General features: G+C 40.2%; 2 protein-coding genes across 6 annotated transcripts; one reads left to right on the forward strand and one right to left on the reverse strand.

Moving 5' to 3' along the window:
- Positions 1-326: 326 nt before the first annotated feature.
- On the forward strand, positions 327-19,945 carry epn1 (epsin 1). Of its 3 annotated transcripts, XM_034697765.1 has the most exons (14): positions 327-427; positions 596-687; positions 6,360-6,521; positions 6,776-6,877; positions 8,066-8,224; positions 8,915-9,043; positions 10,497-10,617; positions 10,751-10,908; positions 11,082-11,153; positions 12,613-12,696; positions 14,023-14,311; positions 14,942-15,106; positions 15,321-15,563; positions 17,992-19,945. In XM_034697765.1, the coding sequence occupies exons 4-14, from the start codon at positions 6,809-6,811 to the stop codon at positions 18,453-18,455; spliced, it is 1,953 nt and encodes a 650-aa protein (XP_034553656.1). In that variant the 5' UTR covers positions 327-427; positions 596-687; positions 6,360-6,521; positions 6,776-6,808; the 3' UTR covers positions 18,456-19,945. The 3 variants fall into 3 exon arrangements, with proteins under 3 accessions (XP_034553656.1, XP_034553658.1, XP_034553657.1); XM_034697767.1 differs by lacking the exon at positions 11,082-11,153; XM_034697766.1 differs by lacking the exons at positions 327-427; positions 596-687 and adding an exon at positions 2,138-2,169.
- Positions 19,762-26,736, reverse strand: foxj2 (forkhead box J2). Of its 3 annotated transcripts, none has more exons than XM_034697768.1 (10): positions 26,493-26,736; positions 25,838-26,193; positions 25,640-25,714; positions 25,421-25,519; positions 23,706-23,864; positions 23,154-23,622; positions 22,892-23,059; positions 22,679-22,780; positions 22,012-22,347; positions 19,762-20,444 (listed from the first exon to the last, which is right to left on the reverse strand). In XM_034697768.1, the coding sequence occupies exons 2-10, from the start codon at positions 26,165-26,167 to the stop codon at positions 20,332-20,334; spliced, it is 1,851 nt and encodes a 616-aa protein (XP_034553659.1). In that variant the 5' UTR covers positions 26,168-26,193; positions 26,493-26,736; the 3' UTR covers positions 19,762-20,331. The 3 variants fall into 3 exon arrangements, with proteins under 3 accessions (XP_034553659.1, XP_034553660.1, XP_034553661.1); XM_034697769.1 differs by having other exon boundaries at positions 22,679-22,777; positions 26,493-26,730; XM_034697770.1 differs by having other exon boundaries at positions 22,228-22,347; positions 26,493-26,730.
- Positions 26,737-26,791: the final 55 nt, after the last annotated feature.

Genomic DNA, 26,791 nt, shown 5'->3' on the forward strand with positions numbered 1-26,791 from the left:
AGCTTTAAATGTAAATTTTTTTTCTTAAATATAAATTTGTTTTAGCCTTGGTAAAAGTGTTTTGCTAAGGTAATTTTGTTTTATAAAATGTAAAAATGTTTCCCAAAATGTAAATTTGTCTCCCGCTTTGTAGGGGTGTTTCATCTTTTGTAAAAAAAAAAAAAAAAAAAATCCTTAAATATAAATTAGTTTTAGCCTTGGTAAAAGTGTTTTGCTGATGTAATTTTGTTTTATAAAATGTAAAAATGTTTCCCAAAATGTAAATTTGTCTCCAACTTTGTAAAAGTGTTTCATCTTTTGTACATTTATTTTGTCCTTCAGGGCCACCGTAGCAACTGGCCTGCAGCACAAGAGTACAGCACGTTTAAAAGAATACCTATTGAAAGATCTAAAAGAGGATGAGTGTACTTCCCCCTCTACAGCAACAGTAGGTGGCATTTTGTAATAGAGGAATTGAGCCTAACAATACACCAAAAACCACGTCCTTGTCTCCCACCTAAATACTTCCAAAACATTCTTTCATACATTTATCTTTAAATTATGGTTGTGAAATAGTCAATCACTAATTCATCAGCCTGCTATACTACCATCCCAGGAAAACAAAGCTACAGGGGGTGCGGTCTTTCCTGGAGTCGAGAACGGAAGCGGAAATTCGGCCATCTCCTCGTACAGTCAGGCTACAACAGGGTCAGTACACACTTCATTTGTATCCATACTGTGGTTTATTGACATTATTTTTTGCCATTTAAGCTCTTAAAATAAGCGTGTGCTACCAACATTGTCCTGGCGTAGGGCGTGTCTTCTCTAGAGATTATACAGTCTATAATCAGTCATGCTATCAGATGCGAACTAACTAGCAGAAGCTAACAGGCTAACAGCTATCTTTAAAGCTAGCTGGCTAATCTTTCCTAGCAGCAGCAGCAACAGTTCAACTTCAGTTAAACCAGCAGGTCATTTTAAAGTACTTTTACAGTCTGCAATGGGTTAATGCTGTGATCAGAACATTTTATTTTGGTTGACGTGAAGTAAGTTTGAACACCAGTTCTTAGCTAGCTGCACCCTTCTGTACTCTTCTGTACTCCTGTGTACACTTCACTCAGACCCTGGAGTCTAAGTGTTCAAACCCTGGAGTCAAAGTGTTCAAACCCTGCAGTCAAAGTGTTCAAACCCCGGGGTCAAAGAGCCAGTCCACTGTCTCGATCAGTGAGAATGGGAGAGTTTGTTACATATGACAGCTAACGTTAGTTGGCCAACTAGCTTTAGTAACTGCTTTGCTCTGATACAGACTTTATTACACAGGTATTCCCACTTCACAATGCTCCTGTGAACACTTGTATACTTTCAGTGTACACATTAACTTTCTGTCTAGACACCCTACTCTTCACTGTGTCAGTTGCTGGTATGCTAGCTTATAAGACAGATGACTGTTTGGTTGTATTATGCTAGCTAGCTGGTAGGTGTGACTGGGTGAGCTGCGGCTGTCTGTCTGTCTGTCTGGGTGGGTGGGTTATCTGTGTGTGGGACAGCAGCAGGGTGTGTGGGGTCACTTCTCTCCGGGGCTGTCAACTTCAGCTGCAAGTGAGAGGAGGAAGGAGTTAGCTGAACTTTAATGGCAACTCATACACTGACAGTGCTGTGCTGATCTTTCATTTTCAACGTAAAACAAGCAGTGGTGAACAAAGTACACAGCTTCATTACTTAAGTCAGAGTATAGATACTCCACGTCAAATATTACTTCAATACAAGTGAAAGTTGCTCTGTCAGATTATTACTGGAATTAAAATACTGGAGTACTTGCTTTTAAAAATACTTTAGTATTCAAAGTACTTTTCAAATATCTCAAAACGTTGTATTTTCACAAAGCGCAGTCAAGAATTCATAGGAGTACATTCTGTTATATTATGTTAATCTAGAACGATTATTTGAAACCTCTTGAAACTATACCCTGGAATAAAAACAGTAACTAAGTTACTCCAAGAACAGACAACTTAGTTTGAAATGCTCATCTGGAATGAAACAAACGTTACGTAGCTCAACACGCTCTCTCAGGTTGGACAGTGAATGTTTGTATGTTTGGGCAGAGGGGGAAACAGGGAGAACATTTCAAACGATACGTATCATTCTTCATTTCAAAATACTTCGAACACCGTGGAGACGCACGATATACAGGTACGACTAAACCACTGAGACAAACAGAACTACACAAACACATTTTACTGTCTTGGGGATCAGATTTCAGAAAGAAAAGGAAATTCATGAGCTGACTTCAAAGCAAAATAATTGAGTAACTAGAGCACTGATAATAATGTAGTGGAGTAAAAAGTACAATAATTGTCTTCTGAATGTAGTGGAGTAAAAGTAATAAGTACCCCCCAAAATACTCAAGTAAAGTACAGATGCTCAAAAAAAGTAGTTAAGTACAGTACTCAAGTAAATTTACTTACTGAAAACAAGTCATTAACAGAGTACAGCCTGTGTCTGTCATTGTGCACGATACTGTTATTGTGTGATTTCTGTCGCTTTGGTGTTTCAGCTAGTTCAGAATGAGGAGCAGTTCTTCAAACTTTGATTTTTTTTCCTTCCATGTACTGCCAGAGGTTGTGATGATATTTGACCCAAAGAAGCCTTGCATGTCAGGCCCCTTATCAAAGATAAGTTTGTGATAAGTTGTCTGAACCTTGGTACAAAGATTCAGGAGTGTCTGAGCTTTTGCAATGGTTGCCCAATGTTACATTATGCAACATGGTCTCTTGTTTGTTTGACCTACTCATTTGAAAAAGTATAGCTGTTTATGTTCTAACAGGACTTCAGAAGTAAACTTAATAGTTGTGTCTTCAGCATGAATTGTTTTTAGATAGAGAACTAGTTTGCCAAAATAGATTTAAAACCTGACACAGTTGTCTTGGCCGAATGGACGGCCTCTATAATGTATGATTCGTGTTCACAAGTTATGATTGATGTTATAAATGCAGATAGAAATCTATGGGCGTAGAGCAAGTCAGTGTGTATTTTAAGGTGGAAAGAAACAGCTCTTAAATCTTGTAAAAGAAGGATATGATTCTCTCTCTGAATGTCTGGCTTATTATTAATATAGAGTTTCGTCGATGTATGTATGTAGCCTAAAAGAGGCGAGGGTGATGAAGAAAGCAGCTTACTAGTATCTACTGATCAGGCCTGAGAGAAAGTTCATGCATGAGGTGGGATAATTATACCCTCTTCCTCAGAAAAGACATTGTGTCTTCCTACTTTCATTCATTCACAAATTGGCACTTGAGGGAGTATCCAGGCACACAGCTTTTGAAAATGACCTCAAAGATCTCTTGAAGATGTCTTGGAGTGTAACTAAAGACAAGAACATGTTCCACTCGTCCCGTTCGAGCAATGATCTACTGAGAGTTCAGAGTTACTGAGAAACGCAAGGATAACTGAATAGTGACAGGAACATATGTTCAAACACTTGTGGACAGCAGAGTAAAGTCTGAAGGTGAAGTGATTTGTTTTTGGTTAATTTTCTCCCTCACTCTCGCTCTGACACGGGATGACATATTGTGTGTATTCTGTGAGAAAATGCAGATTATGGCAGTGAAAGGATCAGATGGTCAGCAACATTTCAGCCTGCTGTGCAAGCAATCAAATACAAACAATGCACGGTAGATACAGAGGGATCCGATATTGTGCCACAAAATCATTCTCTGCATGCCAGTACACCAGCAGCAGCAGCAGCAGCCAGGGTGTGTTATATAGTGATGTGTATGTCAAAATCAGCTTCAGTGTGCCCTAGATGAGTTTGTACTTCCTGTCAAATGTCCAGTTTCACTCTCAACTTACTCCCTCTACGCTCAACCTCTTACTGATATCTGACCAACTTCATATTTCACCGTTATTTCGAGCTGATCTAGTGGTCCCTCTGCATTTTTTGTTTTGTTACACTCTCAATTTACTCGATAAAACATGGATATATAAGGTGATGGCTTGTAGGATGCATAACCTGTGGATCATTGATCTGGTTTACTTAATAATCAGTTTACTACCTGAAGTATTAACGTTTAACCCTCCTGTTATGTTCGTTTCTTAGGGACAGCAATAATGTTCCTGGGTCAACTTGACCGGGGCATATTTAACCCTACTGTAATGTTTCGGGTCAAATTGACCCTTTTAAAATTATATTCTAGGCAATATATTCCTTCCATACCAGCTAAATGCAGAATAAAAATCTGGGCAGCATGTGACAGAAGAGGTGTCTCGTGTTAATTTATCAACATCACTTCAGACATTTTTTTTTTTTTTAAGTACAATAAAGTTAACAAAAACAATGTCATGTAAAACGATTGTATTTATATTTAGGGCTTTCTAATATATATTGAAAAAAGTTTTAACATTAATTTTAATGAAAAACGAGTGAGTTGTCCTCATTGAACCATGATCTGTGAGAATTAAAGAACACCAATGCACTAAATCTTTATTTAATTGGTCAGTAATGGAGCCAAAAATTAGATTCCAAAAACATGCATTGGGATTTTTTGGGGTTCTGGTATTTTTGGATAATTGAATATGCCCCGGGTCAAATTGACCCAGGAACATTATTGCTATTAACGAACATAACAGGAGGGTTAATGATCAAAAAGTGTCCGAACCCAAAAAAATGTCATTATTAACTCCTTTACTAGCCATTTAAATCAATATTTAGTAGGGTTAAGTAGTGCCAAGAACCTCACGATACGATACGCATCACAATACCTGGGTGAAGATACGATAGTATCACGATATATCACAATATTATGATATGTTGCGATATTCTACACAGTAAACTAACAAAAAGTAGAGATGGTGTATGTTTAAATCACACAATATTACTCAAAATTGAAAGGACAAATTAAGTCCAAACTATTTGATTGAAAACAACTTTTCCACTTTTATACTGAAGTTGTATTTTAGTTCCAACTCGGCTTAAATGTGAATTTTATTATTACAAAAATTTCGATATCGAGAGTTGAAATATCGATATCATATTGGAGGTAAAAGTATTGCGATATATTGCTGTATTGATATATATGTTCACACCTCTAATATTTAGTGCAATGGTGTTCTTTAATTCTCACAGATCATGGTTCAATGAAGATAACTCACTTGTTTTTTATGAAAATTAATGTTAAAACTTTTTATTGCACATTGAAAAGCGCTACATATAAATCAAATATTTTTACATGACATGTTTTTTGTTTATTTTATTTTATATATTTTTTTCATATATATATATATATATATATATGTGTATATATGTATATATATATATATATATATGTATATATATATATATATGTATATATATATATATATATATACATATATATAGTGCAAATGTACATATTGCTAATGTGTGAAATAAGCTATTTTCACTGTATATGTTTTTTACGCTTAATTAAGCCAAGCTGAAGAAGTTTCATAGCGAAATAATACTTCTGACATTTATTTATTTTTTAGTTTAAAATGGTTCAATTTGACCCACAACATAACAGGAGGGATAAGAAGTGGCTATCAGAGTTTCTCTTTAGCTCATAAAATCTGACGATTATGAAAAGCTGATGATCAAGAGGGTTGTTGCAGCTTTAATAGTTAACAGTGATGCCTGTGTAATGATGAGAAATACTATGCAACCTCCAATGAAGTGAGGTTTTTATGTTGCCGACAGGCTATAAAATTAATTCAGTTCTGCTTCTGCTCAGAAACATATTAATTTTGCATTTTTGCAACTTTGTCCCAATGGAAAGGCAGAGGTTGGGAAGAAGGTTTTAAAAAATGAAAGTAATTATTCACTTGCTCATGAATAAGTTTCAAATTTGACATGCGTAAGTAAGTGTACTTGAACCATGTGTCTTAAACTCATCTCATGTTTGAAACTCACTGCTTCAAATTAGGTTTTAGTCATATGAGAATGTTTTCAGAAAGCATAGGATAAGGATGCTTCTGAAGACACTCCATTGTTTTCCCTTTCTGGCTCTGAATGGTTCAAGATGAGCTGCTCTAGCTACCGATCAATTCTTCACATGATAAAAAAGAGACTTGTTTTCTGTTCTTCAGGAGTTATACGCCTTTACTCTCTAAGTCAAAGAGCCATGTCTTTGATAAGAAAGATTAAATAAATAATAAACTGCATCTCTGATGAGTAGGCATGTGGGGATCAGCAACACATCATGTGATTCCTCTTGCTGAATATCTGCCTTGTCTTTATTTCATAGTGGCTGTTTTTAAAATTAGCACAAGCACTAAGTTTAAACTTGTTCTAGTTTGATGTGATTTGACATGATATTTTCAGTGATCTTGACGTCTTTTTTAATCTTAATCTCAATCTTCTCCCATAGTTTTCATCTCCCTACGCCTGTGGTTTTGGACCCAATGTTGCCACGGGAAGAAAGAGACAAACTGAGACATAGCACTCCGTGAATGAGTGGCTCACGAGCCCGGAAGAAACAAAGATACGCCGAGAGGAGAGACGCTTATTCTGCATCATTCTTGTGTAACAGGTGTGCACAGATTGTCACGTGATTTGAGTTCTGGTGGAGACGTCTTATTTCAAACTCTGTTTGTTCTTCTCAAGGTCTCCCCCTCTTTCATTTGGACGTCACCTCCTATCTCTTTAACTCTTTATCACGTATTATGATAACAATATTAAGTCATTTTCATTCATCTGTGTTTGACATAACGATGTGCTTTGCCCTGCCGCTGTTTGTTTGTACTAACCATAATTTACAACCCGTCTTCTCCATCTGCTGTTCAGATTGCAAGAGAACTCGACGGCCAGACCGTTGCCATGTCGACCTCATCGCTACGGCGACAAGTAAAGAACATCGTCCACAACTATTCAGAGGCTGAAATCAAGGTTGTGTGTCCCTCTGCTCATCCACTCTCCATATGTCCGTGGCTTAAGCGTAGCTCATGAATCTCTGCAGGGCAGATGACATAATGACGTAATGTAAATGTTAATAATCTAATATTCCTGTGAAGCTCCTCTTCACTCTTTCCCCTCATTACATAAAATGACTTAATCATATAATCCATTCATCATATTGCCTCTCTCCGGCCTATGTCATGATTAGGGTTGCAAAGGGGTGGAACATTTCCGGTAAGTTTCCGGTAAATGTCCATGGGAAGTTAATCTGGGGAATTTGGGAAATATTCCAAATTGGACTTTATGGGAATTAACTGGGAATTTAATGGAAAGGTGTCATATCCAAGCATAAATATTTGTTTTGTTATAAGCAGAAAGCCATCCAAAATAATATAATTAGAACAGATTTATTTGTAAGTAGAACTTTATCAAGTGTTAAATATTTTATTGAACAATCAATTCTTTCATTAAAGAACAAAAACATGAATGTTGAGTTAAATATTACTCATCCCCCCGACCCAACCCATTCAAAAATTAACAAAAATGCAACAGTGTCCCATTCAAAATGTTAAATGAAAAGAGTAAGTAAGTAAAAAAACATTAATATAGCACTTTTAAAATGCTCAGTTACAAAGTGCCTTACAGGCACAAAACAATAAAACAATAAAAACAAGCAAGTTCAAAAAACAAAATACATGTCCAGAAATCATCAGACAAACAAAGCAATAGACAGACAACAGTAGAGGAAAAAAAAGAGCCCCTCTCCCCCCCCAAGTGCACGTAGGGGGCGTGGTCTCAATAGCCCTGCAGTAAGCAGTGTGCTATGTGCATGTGCATGTGCATGTGATTGACGAATAGCATAGATAATCGACTGTACTTGCATGAAATCTGGTTGCTTTAGTCAGGATTATGCTAAAATATATTTTCCCAAACTTTATTTAAGTTCCCTTATTAAGAGCAAACCTTTAATTTAGGAAATTCTTGGTTTATTCCTGTTAATTCCCATGGAAAGTTTCCAAAATTCACAGAATTTTGCAACCCTAGTCATGATTAAGTTTGTGTGGCTTTTCGAAACAATGTGAATATAATTCCTCACATGTTCTCAGCCCTTAAGGTATGTCAACATCCGAAAGTCTAGAGGAAAGATAATGAAAGTTTGTCTCTCGCTGTTTCGTTCAGGTAAGAGAGGCAACATCCAATGACCCATGGGGCCCCAGCAGCTCTCTGATGTCAGAGATCGCTGATCTGACCTACAATGTAGTGGCCTTCTCAGAAATCATGAGCATGGTGTGGAAACGCCTCAATGATCATGGCAAGAACTGGAGACATGTGTACAAGGTTTGTGTGTGTGTGTGTGAGGTTAAGGATTTAACTGATGAGCAAATATTAGATGAGTAAGTTTGCAGAGTGAAGTGAGGATATCCTCTTAACAGGATGTCTCAAAATCACTCGGTAGTCAGAGTTCATTCCTCTAAATACACTGTCCTACACATTAAGTGCCAAAGCTATGATTGCTGAAGTTGTAAGCTACACAGTGACACAAACATTTCCATAATTGAACAAAAGTAGGGTCAATGGCATTTAATGTTCTTTCCTTTAACAATCCCACAATGCACTGCAGCTCATTCTGTAGAGACCAAAGTAAACTTCAAACCAGTGGTCAGTGAAGATGCAGAAGTGTCACTAAACCCTTCACCCCTGAGCAAAGTAATGAGTGTAAACACAGGATGACTCAGTGTGTAAGAAAGAGAGTGTGTTTTAGACAAAGACTCAATGTTCCTGCTGTAAAACGCATAAATTAGTATTATTATTATTATTTTTTGCCAATTAATTTTTTTGTCCTCTTTTTTTCCATTTTTAGTTATTACATGATACCTGTTATAAAGCTATGTGGTTGTATATGTGTGAGACGATGCAGAATCTAATAGGAATCTCTAAAAGAGTATAAAAACTACACTTATACTGTCTGTTTTCTCCTCTCCTCACACTCCCCACACATTGACTACAGTGTCTTTTTGTATTCTCCAGGCTATGACTCTTATGGAGTACCTGATCAAGACAGGCTCAGAACGCGTCGCCCAACAGTGCCGAGAGAACATATACGCAGTCCAGACCCTCAAGGATTTTCAGTACATAGACAGAGATGGCAAAGACCAGGTAAACAAACACACCCATGTCCACAAAGCTGGTAATAGAGTTGAAGTGAATAGTGAGTAAGATTGATCTTTGTGGAACGCAGGAATTCTTTGTCAAACATCATGGTTGGGCCTCATGGTTTACTCAAGGACACTTTACAATAACTTTCTGACCTCTTATGCAAACCTCAAGCCCCGCCTTCAAAGTTATTATAGTTTGCTGATAGCTCGAACTTAAGACGCTGTGTCAATAACTACGGATGCACGATATTGGATTTTTTGCCGATATTTTACAACTCATTTAGCCGATTACCGATACAGATTTTTTTTCACACATAATTGCAGAGATCTTCAATTCTCTTCTGTATTGGAATTAGCGTACAGTATTATGGTGATACTCTTATCACATTTGTTATGTAATATTCTTTTTTTTCTTTTTAAATCTTTTTATTAGGGACACAATCAGAGCAAAATACAGTGATGTCAATTCAAAATATACAATGCTCATCTTTTTTTGTTTTCCCCCTAACAAAACAACAAACATTGTCTCTGCATTCAAAGAAAATTATAATAAATCAATTTCCCTCTGCAAAATGATATGATACATTGTTTTCAATAAAGTATAGATAAATGGCAATGGAATACAATAAACAAACAAACAAAAACATTAAATTAAAAAAAAGAAAAAGAAAGAAAAAAAGAAAGAAAAAAAGAGAGAGAAGTTGGGGGGGTCTAGGTTACAGGAAAGACTGGCAATGAGTGAAAATAATCAAGAAAATATATATATATTTTTTTTAATTTCTTAGAACTACCCTTCACTGTTAGACTTATCTTTAATATTCATTTCTTGTGCAAAATAAGAAAAATACTTAATACTTAAAACTGCATATTTATTTATGACAATTGCTTTACAAAAAATCATACAAAAAGACACATCCTAATTAAAACTTTGATGATGCTCTCCCTGAGACAATCATAACAAAACACACAACCAGGGCAAATTTGGCCAATTTCACATTTGACATAATAAGTAAACCTAAACTCTGTTCACAGGGAACATGTGAAAAGTGCAACTGTACAGCAATTAAACCCAAATTAAATAAAATGGTTTACTCTTTGACAGTAAATGTGCCTAAATTAGTCAGCTACATGTACCTTACAGACTTCTGCTTAAATTCAAATTTAACTTAAAACATGAGCCCAACATGTGTGCGGCAGGCCATTATTTTATCGGTTAATTATATCGGCTGATATCGGCGTGTTGGTCGATATCTGATAGTTCATTTTAAAGCCAATATCGGCCTATACCAATAATGTGCCGATAATATCATGCATCCCTATCACTAACAGTTCAGTGTGCAGGGCAACCAAAGGCATTAGTCATTAAATGTATCCTGTTAAAGTAGTTTTTAATATTTTACTGGAACACTAATTTTCAGCATGTTATCATGCTCTTTTGTTCTTGTTTTTTTAAGGGGGTGAATGTGCGAGAGAAAGCCAAACAGCTTGTGACACTGCTGAAAGATGAAGAGAGACTAAGAGAGGAGAGAATCCACGCCCTCAAAACCAAAGAGAAGATGGCACAGACCTCCAGTGGTGAGAGTGTGTGCAAACAGAATCAAAGTTGAAGAGAGGGCCTCACAACAGGATTACAGGCATTTATCACTCACTTGTTGACAGCCTCAGTCAAGCTCTTATGCTCAGGTTTGTTTACGCTTAACTCTTCCAGCCTCCTCAGCTCCATCAGCACCAAGCCTAGGGGGCAGCCTCTCAGCTGGCTCCCACTCAGGAGGGGCAGACCCTGAACAGGCCTGGCCACAGAGCTCTGGAGAGGAAGATCTGCAGCTCCAGCTGGCATTGGCCATGAGTAAAGAAGAGGCCGAGCAGGTAACACAAAACTGCAACTCCAGGGACAGCCCGATTACTGCTTTCTAAGTTAAAGATTAAAGCACAACTATTACTAACCATAGCTAAGTTTGAAGTTTGAAGGTGTATTTGTAGTATTGTTTGCGACATGCACCCAGCTTTGCTCTCACCATGTGACACCTGACCTCCTCCAGCCTAGCGCGGACCCTCTGGAGGACGCAGAGCTCCGCTATGCACTCACTCTGAGCAAAGACATGCAACAAAAGGTCAGGGGCGGAGAGAGTGCCCAGCCGACTGGCCAACCAGTCACTAACTATCTGTTTTTCTGTTGATTGGAATTTTTGCAACATACGCCAAGCATCAATCAATCAAGAAATTTATCTCATGTTTGTCTTGGGTAATTTTTCTTCAAGACACAATTTGCATCAGAATGCTGAAATACTGTTGAGATCATTCAGTTTGTTATACAGAGTGGCATATCATCGTGCTTACACTCATAAAGATTGCAAAGAATCTGCTTTTAAAATCAAATTGTGTTTAAACTGTCTAAAAATAAGCACCCAAAGAAGAGACTAATTCTTATAAAATGTTTGAATTTGCATGGCATTGGCAGATGTGTCCAATAATTGACTAAATACAACTCTGAGTGGTGTACAGGCATTGATTATTCTTTCCTCTTTGCATGTTTGTCTCTCTGGTAGCATGCATTCAACTACATTCTGGACTTTCTGTATTCTCTGTCCTTTCCTCATAAAACTTCTTCTGGTGTGAATTCTCTAAACTGTACTGTGAGACCAAGACATGTTGGCTTGTTGTTATTATAATCCTGCACCTACTGTTCCACAGTGACACTTAGTTTGTAGTACAGTAGTGAGTGTTCTTAAGCTTGTAATCAAAGACAAGATGTTTGAATGATAATGCTATATTTACTAAAACTAAGACATGCTCTGCTTTTTAAAAGGCACAGCCTGTTCTCTCATGGATTAGTCAGCGTTCTGCTGTTAAGTAGACTGTCCTCATTATAATGATGAAGAATATGAGGTGGCATTAGGTAGGAATTTCCCGTAAAGATCTACAAGATTACTAAGGCTGAATAGTGTTTTGTTTTAGTAAAAGCAGGTCATTTCCCATTCCTCTTTTGTTGTTACTTTTTGAGCTCTAGGTAGACTTGAAGGCAAAGAAGCTCAGCTGTACCCAGCTAAAAACTGTTACTTTCTCCTACAGTGTTGTGAACACGTGTACCAGGAGAAGCCCTCTCAGATTAAAAGCAACCAGCAGTTTCCATGAAGTAATCACAGTGACAGCATGTGTCAACAAGAAAAGTAACCACAGCTGCTTCTGCAGCTGCTGTGGTGAAAACTTCAATTAAACCTCAGATTTTTTTGATTACAGTGGGATTCACAGCCCATTATGCCTAAACCTTCTTGCCACAACAACTCTCGATTTTATTTTTGGTGCCCTTGTGACAGCAGCTCTGGGTGATCTTAATGTCAGTGTGAAAGTGAGACGTTATGGTCTAATTTGATTCCCAGACATGAGTAGACAGACTTCAAAGATTAGTTGTGTCATTTTGGATTGTTGTAGGTAATAGTAGGGTCAAGTTTACAGTCTCTTTTCCCTCTGGCTAAGCTTTTATGTATGTAAACTGATTCTTAATTCTTACCTGTGGTGTGTCTTCTGAGAGTGTGTGGATCTTATTGCTGACATCACGTTGGTCATTGGCAGGAAGAGCGATTGCGCAGGGGTGATGACCTGAGACTGCAGATGGCCATCGAGGAGAGCAAGAGGGAGAAGGCAAAACCAGAGGAGGTGTGTGCTTTCCTAACTCAACACATTTGTGCCTCCAAGGATTTATTAGATTCTTGAGAAACATTTAAGTGTATCCAATAAAACTAGACCTAGATTTGAAATGATATCTATAAGACCTTTAAAGTAGTTGTGGTCCAAATTAAGTGGTGGACAAAGTACACAGCTTCATCATTAAAGTCAAAATATAGATCCTCCAGGTCAAATATTACTCCAATACAAGTGAAAGTTGCTCTGTTAGTTAGTCACTGAAGTACTTGCTTTTAAAAATACTTAAGTATTCAAAGTACTTCTTAAAATATCTCCAAGCTTTGTATTTTCACAAAGCATGATGGCAGTCAAGAATACATAGGAGTACATTCTGTTACATTATGTTTATTCAGAAACCTTTGCTTGAAATCTCTAAAAACTATATCATGTAATAAAAACAGAAACTAAGTTACTCCAAGCACAGACAACTTAGTTTGAAATGTTCATCTGGAACTTTTTAAAGATATGTATCATTCTTCATTTAAAAAACCTCTAACACGGGCTGAAGATATGGTCATGGGTGCTCAGGTGGAGAATTATAGCCATCATTACCATCTCTAAATGAACTGTCAGATCCGAGTGAAATTTGCTCTGTGTTTGCTCCACGTTCGACCGTGGAGACGCACGATATACAGGTACGTCTAAACCACTGAGACAAACAGAACTACACAAACACATTTTACTGTCTTAGGGATCAGATTTCAGAAAAGAGAAGGAAATTCATGAGCTGACTTCAAAGCAAAAGTAGTGAGTAACTAGAGCATTGATAGAAATGTAGTGGAGTAAAAAGTAATACGTTTCCCCAAAAAATAATACTCAAGTAAAGTACAGATACTCAAAAAATGTACTTAAGTACAGTACTCAAGTAAATTTACTTTGTTACTGTCCACCACTATCCAAATTTACCTGAATATTATGTGGAAGTGAATGAATCAGATGCTTTTTATATGATAGCAGTCAAAAACATGTAGAAAGCGCTGCTTCTGCAATGACACATTATGAGAGTCTGTGACTTTAAACTGCTGTGTACGTGGAGTCACAGCTGAACTTTTAATTTATCAATAATAAAATGTCAATGGTCCATAACTGTTTGTATTTAAACTCCAACTTGTGTAGAGATGTTTTAATCTGTCTACTCAGTTTTGTCTTATTTACAAGTCTTTGTCTCCTGTTTCTCAGTTTTGCTAATTTCCTCTTATGAAAGAGCCATCGTCTGACCTCAGCACATGTGGCTGAACACATTTCCTCCTGAGCATTAATCTTTGAAAATGTTAATCCATGACATATTATCTTGTACAGAGCGCTCTGATGGAGCTGAGTGCTGTCGACCCCTGGGGGGCACCTGCTGCCACCGCCACTGTTGGCTCTGCGGGCCCCTCACCTCCACCCACAGTTCCTCCCCCCACGGCTTCAGGTCCATGGGGCACCACCGCTGCTGCCCCAGACCCATGGGGGGTAGCTTCACCCACATCTCCTACAAGCTCTGATCCCTGGGGTGGGGGACCCCCGCCAACTATAGCTCCTCCTCCAGACCCCTGGGGGGAGACGTCCAACAGAGTCAACAACGTGGACCCCTGGGCAAGCTCAGGTAAGCAGATATACAAAGCCGGTCATGGGTGACCAATCAGGTGGGCGGGAATGTACTCATGGCTGAGTATGAAAAGAGAAGCGAGTCCAGCTCTGTGGATGAAAGAGGACATGAAGACCTCTTAACCTGTACTCCACTCCACTGTTTCATTTCCTGTCTTCAAAACAGCCCTGTTTCATTTTCTGTCATATCACCATGCTGTCATGTCTGCTCATCCATTCACTTGCTTTCAGTTTTTTACGAGGAAAGCTAGCATGCTAAATCCATTCTCCCTGTGTGTCTAAATCAGGGATTTTTCATCCTCTTGTTTCTACTCAGGACTGACTGTGGCTGTGTCTCAACCAGAGCTGTCTCCTCCTTTGCCCTTTTGTGCCTTTTTAATGTGTGAGGTAGCTTTTATTATCTCTCCTTTACCTCCACTGAGCTTTAGATAATAACATAAAACTGGTGGTCCAGGATTCTGGTGGTCCTCACCTGTCACTGGTGGAGTCAGCGAGACTGCAGAGGTCAAGGAGAGAAGCCTCAGTGTTGAACCCAGCCCAGCTTCCTGCTCCCTCCTTGTTGTGGATTGTACCTGTATGGTGTTGTGTTAACCCTCCCCTCCCCTGCGTCTCCTCCCCTCCCCTGTAGCTGTGACACCCCCCAGTGCCGACCCCTGGGGCCCCCCGGTGCCACCAAGCACTTCCTCCTCGGGGGGGCCAGTAGACCCCTGGGCAGGGGACGGGACTGTCCCTGCCTCTGACCCTATCACCTCCGACATCTGGAGTGGCACCGCCAAACACACTAACGGCACAGGTACATTCACACCTAAAGCTACATGGACTCACAGTCACTGAGGTACTGGTGCACACTTTTTAGGGGGTTCATATCTTACACACAGATTTTTAGTTTCATGTACACAACAGTTGTCTTGTCTTACATTTCACCCTCCTAATTTGTGTGGTAGTGTGTTCCTTTTTTTTTAATGTAATGAATGTATCACTTCCGGTTTTTGTTCCTTCCTCCTTAGGAGATCCAGAGCGACGAGGGTCACCTGCACTGGGCTGTGACAGCACAGGCTCTCCGGTGCCCTTTGACCTATCATCTCTCGGTTCTTCACTTCCTGTTCGAAAGACTCCAGAGTCCTTCCTCGGCCCCAACGCAGCGCTGGTAGATCTCGATTCTCTTATATCATCTAAACCCAAACCCAAACAGCCGCCGCCTCCCTCCATCTCGTCCTCCTCTGCGCATAACCCCTTCTTGCAAAATACAGGTGAGTTACAGTCATCGCATTAACTGTTATCTACACTCTCTGACACGATTCAAACCCTGTCCTTGAGCCAAGCAGCTGCAGTGCAATCATTAACTGGAGTTCGCAAGAACATGCAGTATGCAGAGAAAGACCTTTTTTAAAATGCATAAAAATAGATCCAAGTTTAACCTTCAAGTTCCACTTTGTATGAGGAGAGATTGGGTTGTCAAAGTCTGCTCTTCACCTCAGCCCAGTGTAAAAGTAGACGCAAACCAATTTAGGGCTCTGTGAAGACCTGGAAGTGAACCATGCTGTGTCCTGGAGTTGCACTGAACTAAAGCCTTTCTGAGACGATGTCAATCCAATAATGAGACACAGAACAGGAGGTCATTTTGAATTAATTGTTGTGTTCCGGTGGAATGCTTATAAGCTTTACAATAAAACTATAAAAGATGAACAAGAAATTAAGAACAAAGTGTGTAATACAAGGAAATGCGGTGCTTTGGTATCATTGATGTAATGTATCAATGAAGTTTTAAATAATGTTTTGAGAGTTATAGTAAATGTGATGAATAGAAATGATTGCAATTAATTTGTATCAATAAACTGGTAAAATAAGTACCTGTCCTATTGCAACAGATTTTATTTGGCTGTAAATAACTGTTTCAATCAAATAGTCTAATATTATCAAGATTATTTTTTGTTTTTTAAATGTAGAGTACAATGTAAAAGCCTCTGTTTTGTTTGTAAAGACCGAAGCAACACCTATACATTTCTTGATCTATTCAATTTCCACATGCACCATATTTTTACCTATGATGAACAAAAGAAGCAAAGATTCACTCCTTAGGAGCTAAAGCTGATGAGTTTTGTTCTTTGATGCAGAAAAAGTTAAATAATAATAAAAATAATAATTTTATTTGTTGAGCACTTTTCAAAACCAGGTTAGAAAGTGCTTTACATGGGCAGCAAAATTAAACAGGCAGATCATAAAAACACACAAGTCAAGATAAAGAAATAAAACATATTTTAAAAACATAAAATGCCCCTAAAAGAACTCTAAAGGAACTAAATTCTTTTAAAATATCTTTCTTAAGACGGTTAAAATAAAATAAAGTCAAATAAAAATTAAATAAATCCGGGAAGGCTTTGCGATGAAAGTATGTTTAAGAAAGGATTTAAAAGAGCTCACTTACTCAGCAGACCTGATCTTGCTCTGGATTTTACAGCTCCTGTGAGGAACTTGCTGTTTGCGTTGATTTGGACGCCTCCTGTAGACAAAGGCTACGTTCACACTGCAAGGCTTAATGCTCAATTCTGATTTTTTGCTCAGATCCGATTTTTTGTTTGCCTGTTCACATTACCATCTATAATGTGACCTGTATCCGATTCCAGTGTGAACTGTTTGGTTCTCCGAACTGCCCCACATGCGCAAAGGAACAGTAACAATGACGTCACATGCAGCTGTTTCACAAACGTAAACATGGAGGAAGTCGGCATTTTCACCTTTGTTACAAAGTTTTTGTGCAGTGGGAGCCGGAGAATGAGTGACCAGGTGTGGAGGAGGTCAAGTATAAAGAAAAAGAGAGCCAAATTGTTTGTTTCAGCTTTTTTCTGATTGAAAGGTCTATATGGATGCGGACACGGAGTCAGGAGTGGTGGGGCTGCGACGTTAATAGTTTCACAGAGACAGAGTTTATTCAAAACTTCTGGATGTCGAGGGCAAACTTTGAATTGCATCTGTCAGTGGCTCTCCCCAAGACTCCTTCGGCAGGACACTCAATTGAGGCGCTCCATCTCCATCGATAAAGTGACATGAAAGTATCAAATGCGCATCAGATACGCCTTGGCCGTTCACACTGAGGTTGCATTGAAGAAAAATCAGATCTGTAGCTGATTCAGGACCACATATGGAAGTGGTCTAAACCTGATTTCAAAAAATCTAATTTGGTGTGTTTGGAGTGTTCACACTGCCTCTAAAAAATCTGACCTGGTCACTTGACCCCCCCAAAAAATCAGATTTGGGCCAGTTCTGCCTGCAGTGTGAACATAGCCTAAGGGGTTCTTCTTATTTCTTAGCTGATCATTGCTGTACATGTGTAAGTAGTGTTTACTAATGAAAAATCTTGTCCTGCTTTAATTATAAACTGGGATGTATCAGTCACTGTGAATATTTATGTCTGTGGAAAATGTAAACAACAACAAAGGTTTCCACAGTGTGCTGATCTGACACCTACCCCCTCTTGTTGGCTGTGAAACAGTACAATGACAGTCTTGTTGCTGATGGGTTCATTTATTTTTGTAGGTCACAAAGAAGCATGGCTGTTAATATCAGTCTGTTTCATAACCAGTCAGAGCTCCTCACAGGGGCTTTAAGCGTTATGAATTTAATGAGCAGATATGAAGTGACTGTTATTGTTGTGACTAACTGTCCCTTTCTGGCCCCCAGGCTCATCTCCTGCTCCTGGCATGGCAGTGACTCCAGGCAGCACCATTTCAAGTAGGGGAGTTTCTCCAATACCTGCCTCCTCCAATCCTTTCGGCGTTGCTCCACCCTTGACCTCCATCTCACCTCAGCCCTCGTCACTGGGTCTGAGCGGCCTGCGCTCCAGTCCTGTGCCTCCCAATCCCATGCTGAGCATGGTGCAACCAGGACTTGGCATGGGGCCGATGGGTGTCGGCATGGGGGCTCCAGGGATGATGGGCATGATGCAGGCCAGCCCCATGGGCCTCCCCTACAGCAGCCTCTCACCGATGGCACCCCCAGGCTCATCTCTGCTGGGTCCTGGAGGCGCAGCGCCTCCACAGCTGATTTTGGGTGGGCCTGCTGGAGCAGGAGGAGTGATGGGGGCAGGAGGATCAGTGGGAGGTGGAGGAACGACAGGAGCAAGCACCAACCCTTTTCTTCTTTGAGGAAGCGTCACCACTACTTTGCTCACCTGTTTCGACCTCCTCTGTCGTACCTGCTGCCCCCTTTATTCATGCCCCCCCCCCCCCCCCCCCCCCCCCCCCAACACATTTTGTGTCCGAAAAGAAAATGTGTACATCTCTATATTTAAAGAAAAAAACAAAAAGTCAAAAATTACGTTTATCTTTTCCTTCAAAAGCATTATTTCATTTCAGAATGATTTTCCACATTTAGTTCATTTCATTTCAGTTTGGGTTGTTTGTGGGAGGGAAATAGAGATCTATTTATTTTATTTTAATTTTCTTTTGTTCTGTAACGTACGTTATGTTGTTTTTTTCAGTCCTGTCTTGAGATGAAGGTAAGTCTGTGAGAGAGGGGGGCCTTTTACAGTAGTGTCACTCTCCTCTGGTCTAACATTTCTGCACTGAGAGACAGATGGAGGGAGAGGGGATTATAGCCACTAACAAACTGAACAGAGAAACTGTCGGTCCTGCCTCTTCCTCTTTTCTCCCTCTCGAATGAAGTCAAACACTGAATCTCTGAAATGAAACCAGTGCATGAAGGATGATTTTTGATGAACTCCAGACTAAGATATGGACTGAAACACCTGCATTAACATTTCAGGCACAATGTGGTCAAATTATTTCAACTTCTTCACTTTTAATTTAATTTAATGTTAAATGTAATTTATTTTTTTCCAATTTTTGGGAACAAATAAAAAAAAGAGTCACATGACGATGCCATTTAAATCAAATGCTTATTATTTTCTTTCTGATTATTGTAGAAACCTAAAGAGAGCTCTGACATCTGTGGTGCGATGGGGAAAAATGGGATGTGTTGTTGAATGCGAGTGTGTGTGAATGAGAATGCTCATTTGTGAGTGTGCAAGTATGCAATAGTGTAAATGCCTGTTTCTGTGTAAGTGTATCAATATCTGTCTCCATTTTTCCTGTGTCCGATCCTTTTTCAGTGACTCAGAAAGAAAGAAAGAAATGACATCCAATATTTTTGTTTTTTAAAAATGTCACTTGTATCATACTATGTAATGTTGGGATTTCAGATGAGGTATTATAAGGGTCACACATTTCTCTGCCAATCTTCTATTTTGATTAATCGGAAGCATTAGGTTTTTGTCCTGCTGCCCCAATCACACATTTCATACGGGATCCCTGGTGTACAGGTATCCTAGAGCACCACTGACCTATGTTTCATCCCTCTATGCCTTCAGGAAGGGAGACATACTGATGCTTCTTTAAAAAAAAAGACAATTAATGAATGAAAGAAAAAGAAAACAGGGACTTGACGACATGCTCCATGCTGTACTTTTAATTTAGTTTGATGAATTTATTGTTATTTTATATCAACAAGAAAAATATCTCTTTTATCGGGTCAGGTTGAATTTTGTGTGGTGATGACTGTGAACATTCACATTTGAAAAGCAAAATGGAAAAAATCTAAAGGAATTTATGAAATAAAATAAAAACACAGGATTTGTGTTTGGCTTGTTTCATCTCACTCTGCAGTTATCACAGAACTATTTATCATATGTTTGTCTTACTGCTGTTTTTAAAGTACATCAAAATGAGAAGATTATGTTTGAATTTTATTTTCTTGTATATAGCTCAACATAAAAAGCACCCTGCATATAACCTGTGAAAGAAACACTTAATGAAAATTATTACAGCATACAAAAAGGCGAATAAAACTTGAAATACAGCATTCAGTTACAACTGATGAGCTTAATCCCAGACATGACCTCGGAGATGCTTCAAGCCGCTCATCAGCGAAAGAGTTTCTGCAATGAGTGGAGAGCAGACGGCGAGGAAGTTACATTTTTCTGAAATGTTCACTATAACCATTTCTCTACACAGTCACTGAGGGTCAAGCGAGCAGAGAGTCCCAGTCAAAGTCATCCTGGATCTCCTCACTGTTGCTATGCAGATTCTTTAATGGAGGACGCTGTCGTGGGGTCATGGACTGAGGCTGCATCCCAGCTGAGACACACAGATAAAAGAAAAGTAAGAATACAGCTGTGGTAGGAAACGGCAAAAAAAAATGACCCAAAGTAGATTTCGTCCCAATCATTAACATCCCTGTCAGAAGTATTCTGATTGATTACACCACCTAGTTACTATTTCAGTGAGAATGCAGGCACATGAGCAGGGGTGTGCCCAAGGGATTGTCTGGGGTGGCATGGCCCCTTAAAATCCAATTGGCCACCCCATTATTGTAATCTTGGATTATATAGGTTATATACCCAGTCAGGGACTTCAGTTCAACTTATTTCAGCTGTGTTGTTTTGGGCTGCTAGTTGTATTTTAATGTGACACATTCCTTATGTTTGCACTTTAAACTGTGACTTTTAAGACACCTTAATTTGGCACTGAAGAAATAAACACCAAAGATTTGTAAGGGTGTACCTCAGTTGTGTTGGGATTATCAATTCATCTTTAAAGCTAGGGTTGGTAGTCACGAAAAACTAGCATGAATTTTAATGTAGCATTTCCTCAATACTCTGTGTAACCCCTCCCCCCCCCCCCCCCCCCCTCAGAGCTGCTCAGAGCTCCTCCAAAACAACGCCCCCACTCATGTGCACGAGCACAGCTGATTCCTGACTATATGATCGTGATTCGTGACTGATTCAAAACCAGTCCTTGTGAAAGTTAAAAACACAAACAAACATGGCTATTGTTAGTACTCACAACTCACAGTGAGCGGGAGAGAGGAGAGACAGGCAGGAGAAGTTCTTCATTCATTCAAACATTGATTGTTGCTTTGTTGGTTGGCGTGATCACGGCCGACAGTGACCGGTTAGCAAAGCTCAACGTGTTCACGAATCGGCTCGTCATCCATCTGGACGGACGCTACAATACTTCTACATTTTCTGTAGGACTTACTAAATGTCATTAATTATTTTGCTTGTCAGAGCCCCCGTGGTGAGAACTTTTTAGACTCTGATCCGGACTACAGTCCTGAGCAAAGCTCCTCATCGGGTCAGAGGGGACAGGCCTGAGGTCGAGCGAGAGGGGCAGTCAATAGAGTCAGGGGAAGTGGAAGCAGGGGACGGGGAGTGGGCATGGGCAGAAAGGCAGGACAGGATTTGATTGGTTTCATAAATTGGACCCTAATGATGGTGATTGGTTGGTGTTTTCCCAGGTTTACTCCGGCTGTAGATAGTGACTTTTTTCACTCTTTTTCAAGAACACATTATGTATTGATTGCCATCAGGATATAAAGATTATTTTAACCAGTATGACAAAAAGTGTACCTAAATCCGACTACCAACCCAAGCTTTAATTGATAAACCTATGCAGGAATATCACACTTGTAAGATACCTTTTTGAAATAATTTACAGTAAACATCATGGATGGAGAAAAAGTTAATGCGACATTTGTGCACATGCCACCCCTGTATAAATTAGTTCCAAAGTTTAGCCATCCTAGTCCATAATGTTTGTACACACCCCTGCATGTGAGTCCAATATTAAAGAAGCCTGGAATTGTGAACCTGCAAAACATCCCACTATTAATATTTTATGTAAACCTGCAGTAGTGTCTCACCGGTTGTGTTTCCAGGTTGCGTGAGCTGTGGTCTTTGCAGTCCCGGTCCCTGCAGACGCCTCTGCGGCGGCTGTGCTCCGCTGGCAGGGGGGACTATGGGGCAGTAGGGGAGGGGTGAAGGGTGAGTGAGGCTGGCCAGGGTAGGAGGGGGATTGGAGGGGAAGGGTGAGCCCTGTTGAGAGTGAGGCGCAGCAACAGCTAAGGGGGAATTATTACCAGAGGTGATCATTCCTTTCTGGGTGAAGAAGCGGTTCAGGGAGTCACAGAGGGAGGTGAAGAGCGTCGGGTCTAGGGCCCAGTCACAGAGCTCAGCTTGACGCATGCTCTCCAGCAGGTCTGTCAACAGAGAGCAGGTGTTTTAGGAAAAAACAAGGTATCAGGAGAGGCAGAGAGAATAATGATTGATTATTAACCACTAATCAAAGAGAAAAAATCCAGTTATCATTCCGTTCATCAACTAGTCAACAATAATTTTCTGAATGACATACATACATCAATGGCTTAGAAAAGAGAGCATCATTATAGTCAATCTAAAGAGGGATCTGAGATTGATATCTTTTAAAAAGTTAACTAGCTGGATCCTACACGACTCCATTTGAAATATGCAGTTATTTTGTCACATGGATCAAGTTCCTTTTTATAAATTAGTGAGGTGCAGAGTGCAGACCTGGGTGACCTGTGAGGTCTATGTTTGCCCAGTCCAGGTTGCTGGCGATGCGGCAGCTCTCCTTTAGAGAATCAGGGTTACTGAACCAGTCGGGCGGCACTGCTGAAGGCATAGAGAGCAAACTTTACAAGGATCTCATTTTTTTTTTCTGCGTCATGTTGCTCGTTATTTTACTTCAAACATGTCTTGAGTTGATCAGGTAGTTAGGCTCACTGTGTTGTGGGACACGTTCCGTCTCAGGGTGTGCAGGCGGTAGAGGTGCTGCAGCTTGTGCAGGGGCTGCAGGTAGAGCATGTGCAGGGTAAGGTGACAAAGGTAGGAGTGTTGGAGTGTGTAGAGGAGTAGTGTCATTGCTCAGAGCAGTCAGGGGGGTAATTTCCGCTGAAAAGAAGAAATAGAATAATTTATTAAGCTGTATTGTGTATAAGATCTGCAGCAAAATGGGAAAACCCATCTACACACAAATCCCACTTACACTGAGAGCCTCCCCTGTCCCGCATCGTCTTAAAGATAGACTTGAAAGATGCGTACAAGTCTGGTAAGTTCAGCTCGTCGAAGGTGAAGCGCAGCAGAGGATCTGTGGAGGAGTTCAGGGGGGCGACAAGAGGGGCATTGATGGATGCATGGGTGACAGATACAGAAGGGTGAGGGGGTACGGACATGGTGGAAATAGGCACGAAAGTTGAAATGGGGGTGCAGGAATATGTGGGGACAGAAACAGACCCTGAGACAGCAGGAAAGGACAGAGTGGCATCAGAGAACGAGGAGGCACTTGAAGGAGCTGACAGAGGTGTAGCAGAGACAGCAGAGAGGGAATAAGTGGAGGCAGGCGAGTGAGGAGGAGGAGAGAAAGAACTGATGGAGGTGACTGGGGCTGCAGATGGGAGCCCGGGATGGGGGACTGGGAGAGTGGACACTGGGCTTGACATGTAGGGTGATGGTTGCTGTGCAGAAAAAAAGACTTTCCATTAGGTTCCGTTTAACAATGAAAAAGTGAGCACGCCTGAATGTGATGAAGTGATTCTACCTTGCATGGGGGAGGAGAGAGGGAGGCAGGGCAGGGGGAATGTTGCTGATTGGCTCCCAGATGCTGGGTGTTAAGAAGCTGGTGGTCTGTTTGGGAGGCTTGTTGTGGTTGATGAGGAGAGGGTTCTCTCTTTGCCTGTATCCCTTCTACCCGAGGAACCTGTTAAAGCACCGTGATGTAGTTTAAAAGGGTCAAATGATCCATGATTAAGTTTTACAAATACATCTACTGTTATATTACATTGTTTTTACAGCCATACACATATAATGATTTCTGTCACAATTTGTCACTTCACTCGACACATTTTATGATTTTCTAAAAGCTTTGTGAATTTCTTAAAAAAAAAATTCCAGGCATAAAAATATAATATAATATAATATAATATAATATAACAAAAAATATAGTAGAGATTTCCCATGGCTTTTCAAGGTGTCCAGGACAATGTTAAGCCTGTGATACTAAAGGGTTGTAGCAGGGGCAAATCAAGGGTGACAGACAGGGGTGGCCAAGATCGCCCTTGAAATCTGATTGGCTGACCCCAAAATCCTTTAACTCTGATTGGCTTTTTTCCATAGCAGGATTGGGAGCTCTGTTAAAATCAAGCGGCAATCTCCAGTCTCAAAATATGAAGCCCATGCAGAAGTGTTATAAACTGCAGTTCATTGAGCGTCCGCTTGAGGCTGGCTGCAGGAACACCGGAAACCACATACACACCCATTCATAAAAGTCAATCTTTGTAGCATTAATAAACATGCGAACAGCCTGGTACAAAAATGGCTGAGGTCTGAATCGATCATTTCTCTATTGGCACACACTGTATGGGGGGTGAATATTTTTGTAACGCGATGATTCAGAAGATATTAAGATTCCGAGTTTTGCCCATTTAAGGACATGACTTGACTGACAGGTGGGGACGATGTAGCTGTTGGCAAGGAGGCTCAAAGCCCGCCGCTTTACCTCACGCTAGCTAGACAGAAGTTAGGTTGTGTTCAGCATTTCCAATATGGCTCCCACCGACGATTGGCACTTCAGAAACAGATGGGTGACGTCACGGATACTACGTCCATTATTTATACAGTCTATGGTTAAAAATCAACTTTTTTGGGCGGCGATGTTGCAACAGGCTGCTAAATATTTTCTTTGTATTACAATGTAGCACACTGGCACATTATGTTGCCACTCTGTTGTGTTAATTTTCAAAGTTATAACATTATAAAGAGGAATAATACATCTTTGGGACACTTCAATTTTAGAAATAAAATTCAGATAATTAATCTAGAAATGGGAAAATAAATACTATTCATTCATGACTGTGTGAATACGTGCCTCTCCTGCAAAAGCCAATGGCCACCCCAGTCAAAACGTGTACTTTGAAAATGTGGACATTATTTTATTTTCTCAATTCTTGGTTTATACCTCCAACACAAACATTCAAAAGAGTTATTGCCAAAAGATAGAAAATAGAGTCGACAGTGTTCACGGGAAGGATGTTTTAAAGACACTGGCCCCTTCAAAATAAAAGAGTTTAAACTAATTTGTTTTCATTATTTAATTCCTTTTTTTTAATAAAGATTGAAAGGAGTGATCACGTTACAGTGAAGCAGTAACAAATAAAATATGGAGATGAATCATAAACATATACTTGAGCTTCCTAACTCTATGTTAGTGTTTTTTAACTTTGAAATTAACTGAGTGGTTGATATTAAATACCGTACATTGTACTTCTCCTCCTCCTCCTCCTCCTCTGGGTAGGGACGTTTAGGTGCCCTCACTTGGTTTGAATCTGCAGGACCATCCATCGTCCAATAGGAACCCTGGGAGAACAGTGTCTAGATTTAGGTTCTCTCAAGGAATAATTTCTCTATTTCACATGATGCAAACTGATACAAAACCATATTTATGATTTCAGTATATATGTATAAAATGTTATTCACCTTGCCAGGGTCGTGTTGTGGCCGAGGGACTTTCCTGAAGCACTTATTAAGGGACAAATTGTGTCGAATGGAGTTCTGTGAAGGACATAATGAAAAAGTAATCAGAAAGAAGAAGAATGAAGATGCTTTTTCATTAGTACTAGATTCATTGTATATCATTACTCTAGTAAAATGTTGTTCCTCTGCATTAGATCTTACTTTCCATCCTCGGCCCACCCGGCTGTAGTAGGGGAATGTGTCACTGATCCAGGTGTAGATGTCATTCAAACTCAACTTCCTCTCAGGTGCAGCTGCTATTGCCATGGCAATGAGAGTGGCATAGCTGTGAGGGGGTTTCCCCTTTGAGTTAGATGGGGAGGGGTCTGGAACAGACGGAAGAAAGTCTCCTCTTTCCCTCCCTCTGTCTTTCTTCTTTTCCCTCTCCCCTCCTCCTCCTCCTCCCCTCTCCCTCCCGGAGCGTAGAGTGCTGATTCCCAGCTGAGGCAACCAGTCGATACTGGTGAGACTGGAGTCCAACTCGGAGGACATTGTCTTCCTGTTTCTCTGTCCTGGATCTGAGGTAACAAAGGAGGAAGTATGGGATCAACCCGTCCTTTCACTTGTTGTTTATTAATCACAAACACTGAGACAAATGATAATGGATCCTCTCTCTGCCTGTAATGCAACCCTGTCAACAGTTGTGTTCCTGAACTTACAACAAGCGTCAGTTGCCGTTCAGGAACTTCACACACAGGCACGTTGTGCTGCTGTGGAAACTTCACAAGCACAGAAAATGCATAGATCTGACAGGGTACAGGCGTGTAAATTCTTCCTACAGTCTCTAATTTCTGAAAAAGAACTGAGGCTTGCTTACCTCTCTACAGTCACTCGAGGCCCAAGGCCGTAGAAAGTGTTAATATTTGATGTTGTCATCAGCTGTGCACAACTGCAGACAAACTGGTGTCCGTCCTCCCCTTCAGATCTCCCTCTTCAGCATGTTGATCCCCTCAGGGCCTCCACTCATACCTTTGTTTTGTGAAACTTTGTGTAACTTTGGAAAAATATACACAGCAAACTTATCGAGGAGCTTCCTTTTTCTCTCCCTCCCTCTCTTTCTTCTTCCCCTCCCTTTCTGACTACATAAGAGAAACGTCACCCACTCCTCCCCCCTGT

This window comes from Notolabrus celidotus, chromosome 12 (assembly GCF_009762535.1).
Source record: "Notolabrus celidotus isolate fNotCel1 chromosome 12, fNotCel1.pri, whole genome shotgun sequence".
In the NCBI taxonomy this organism is placed as follows: Eukaryota; Metazoa; Chordata; class Actinopteri; order Labriformes; family Labridae; genus Notolabrus; species Notolabrus celidotus.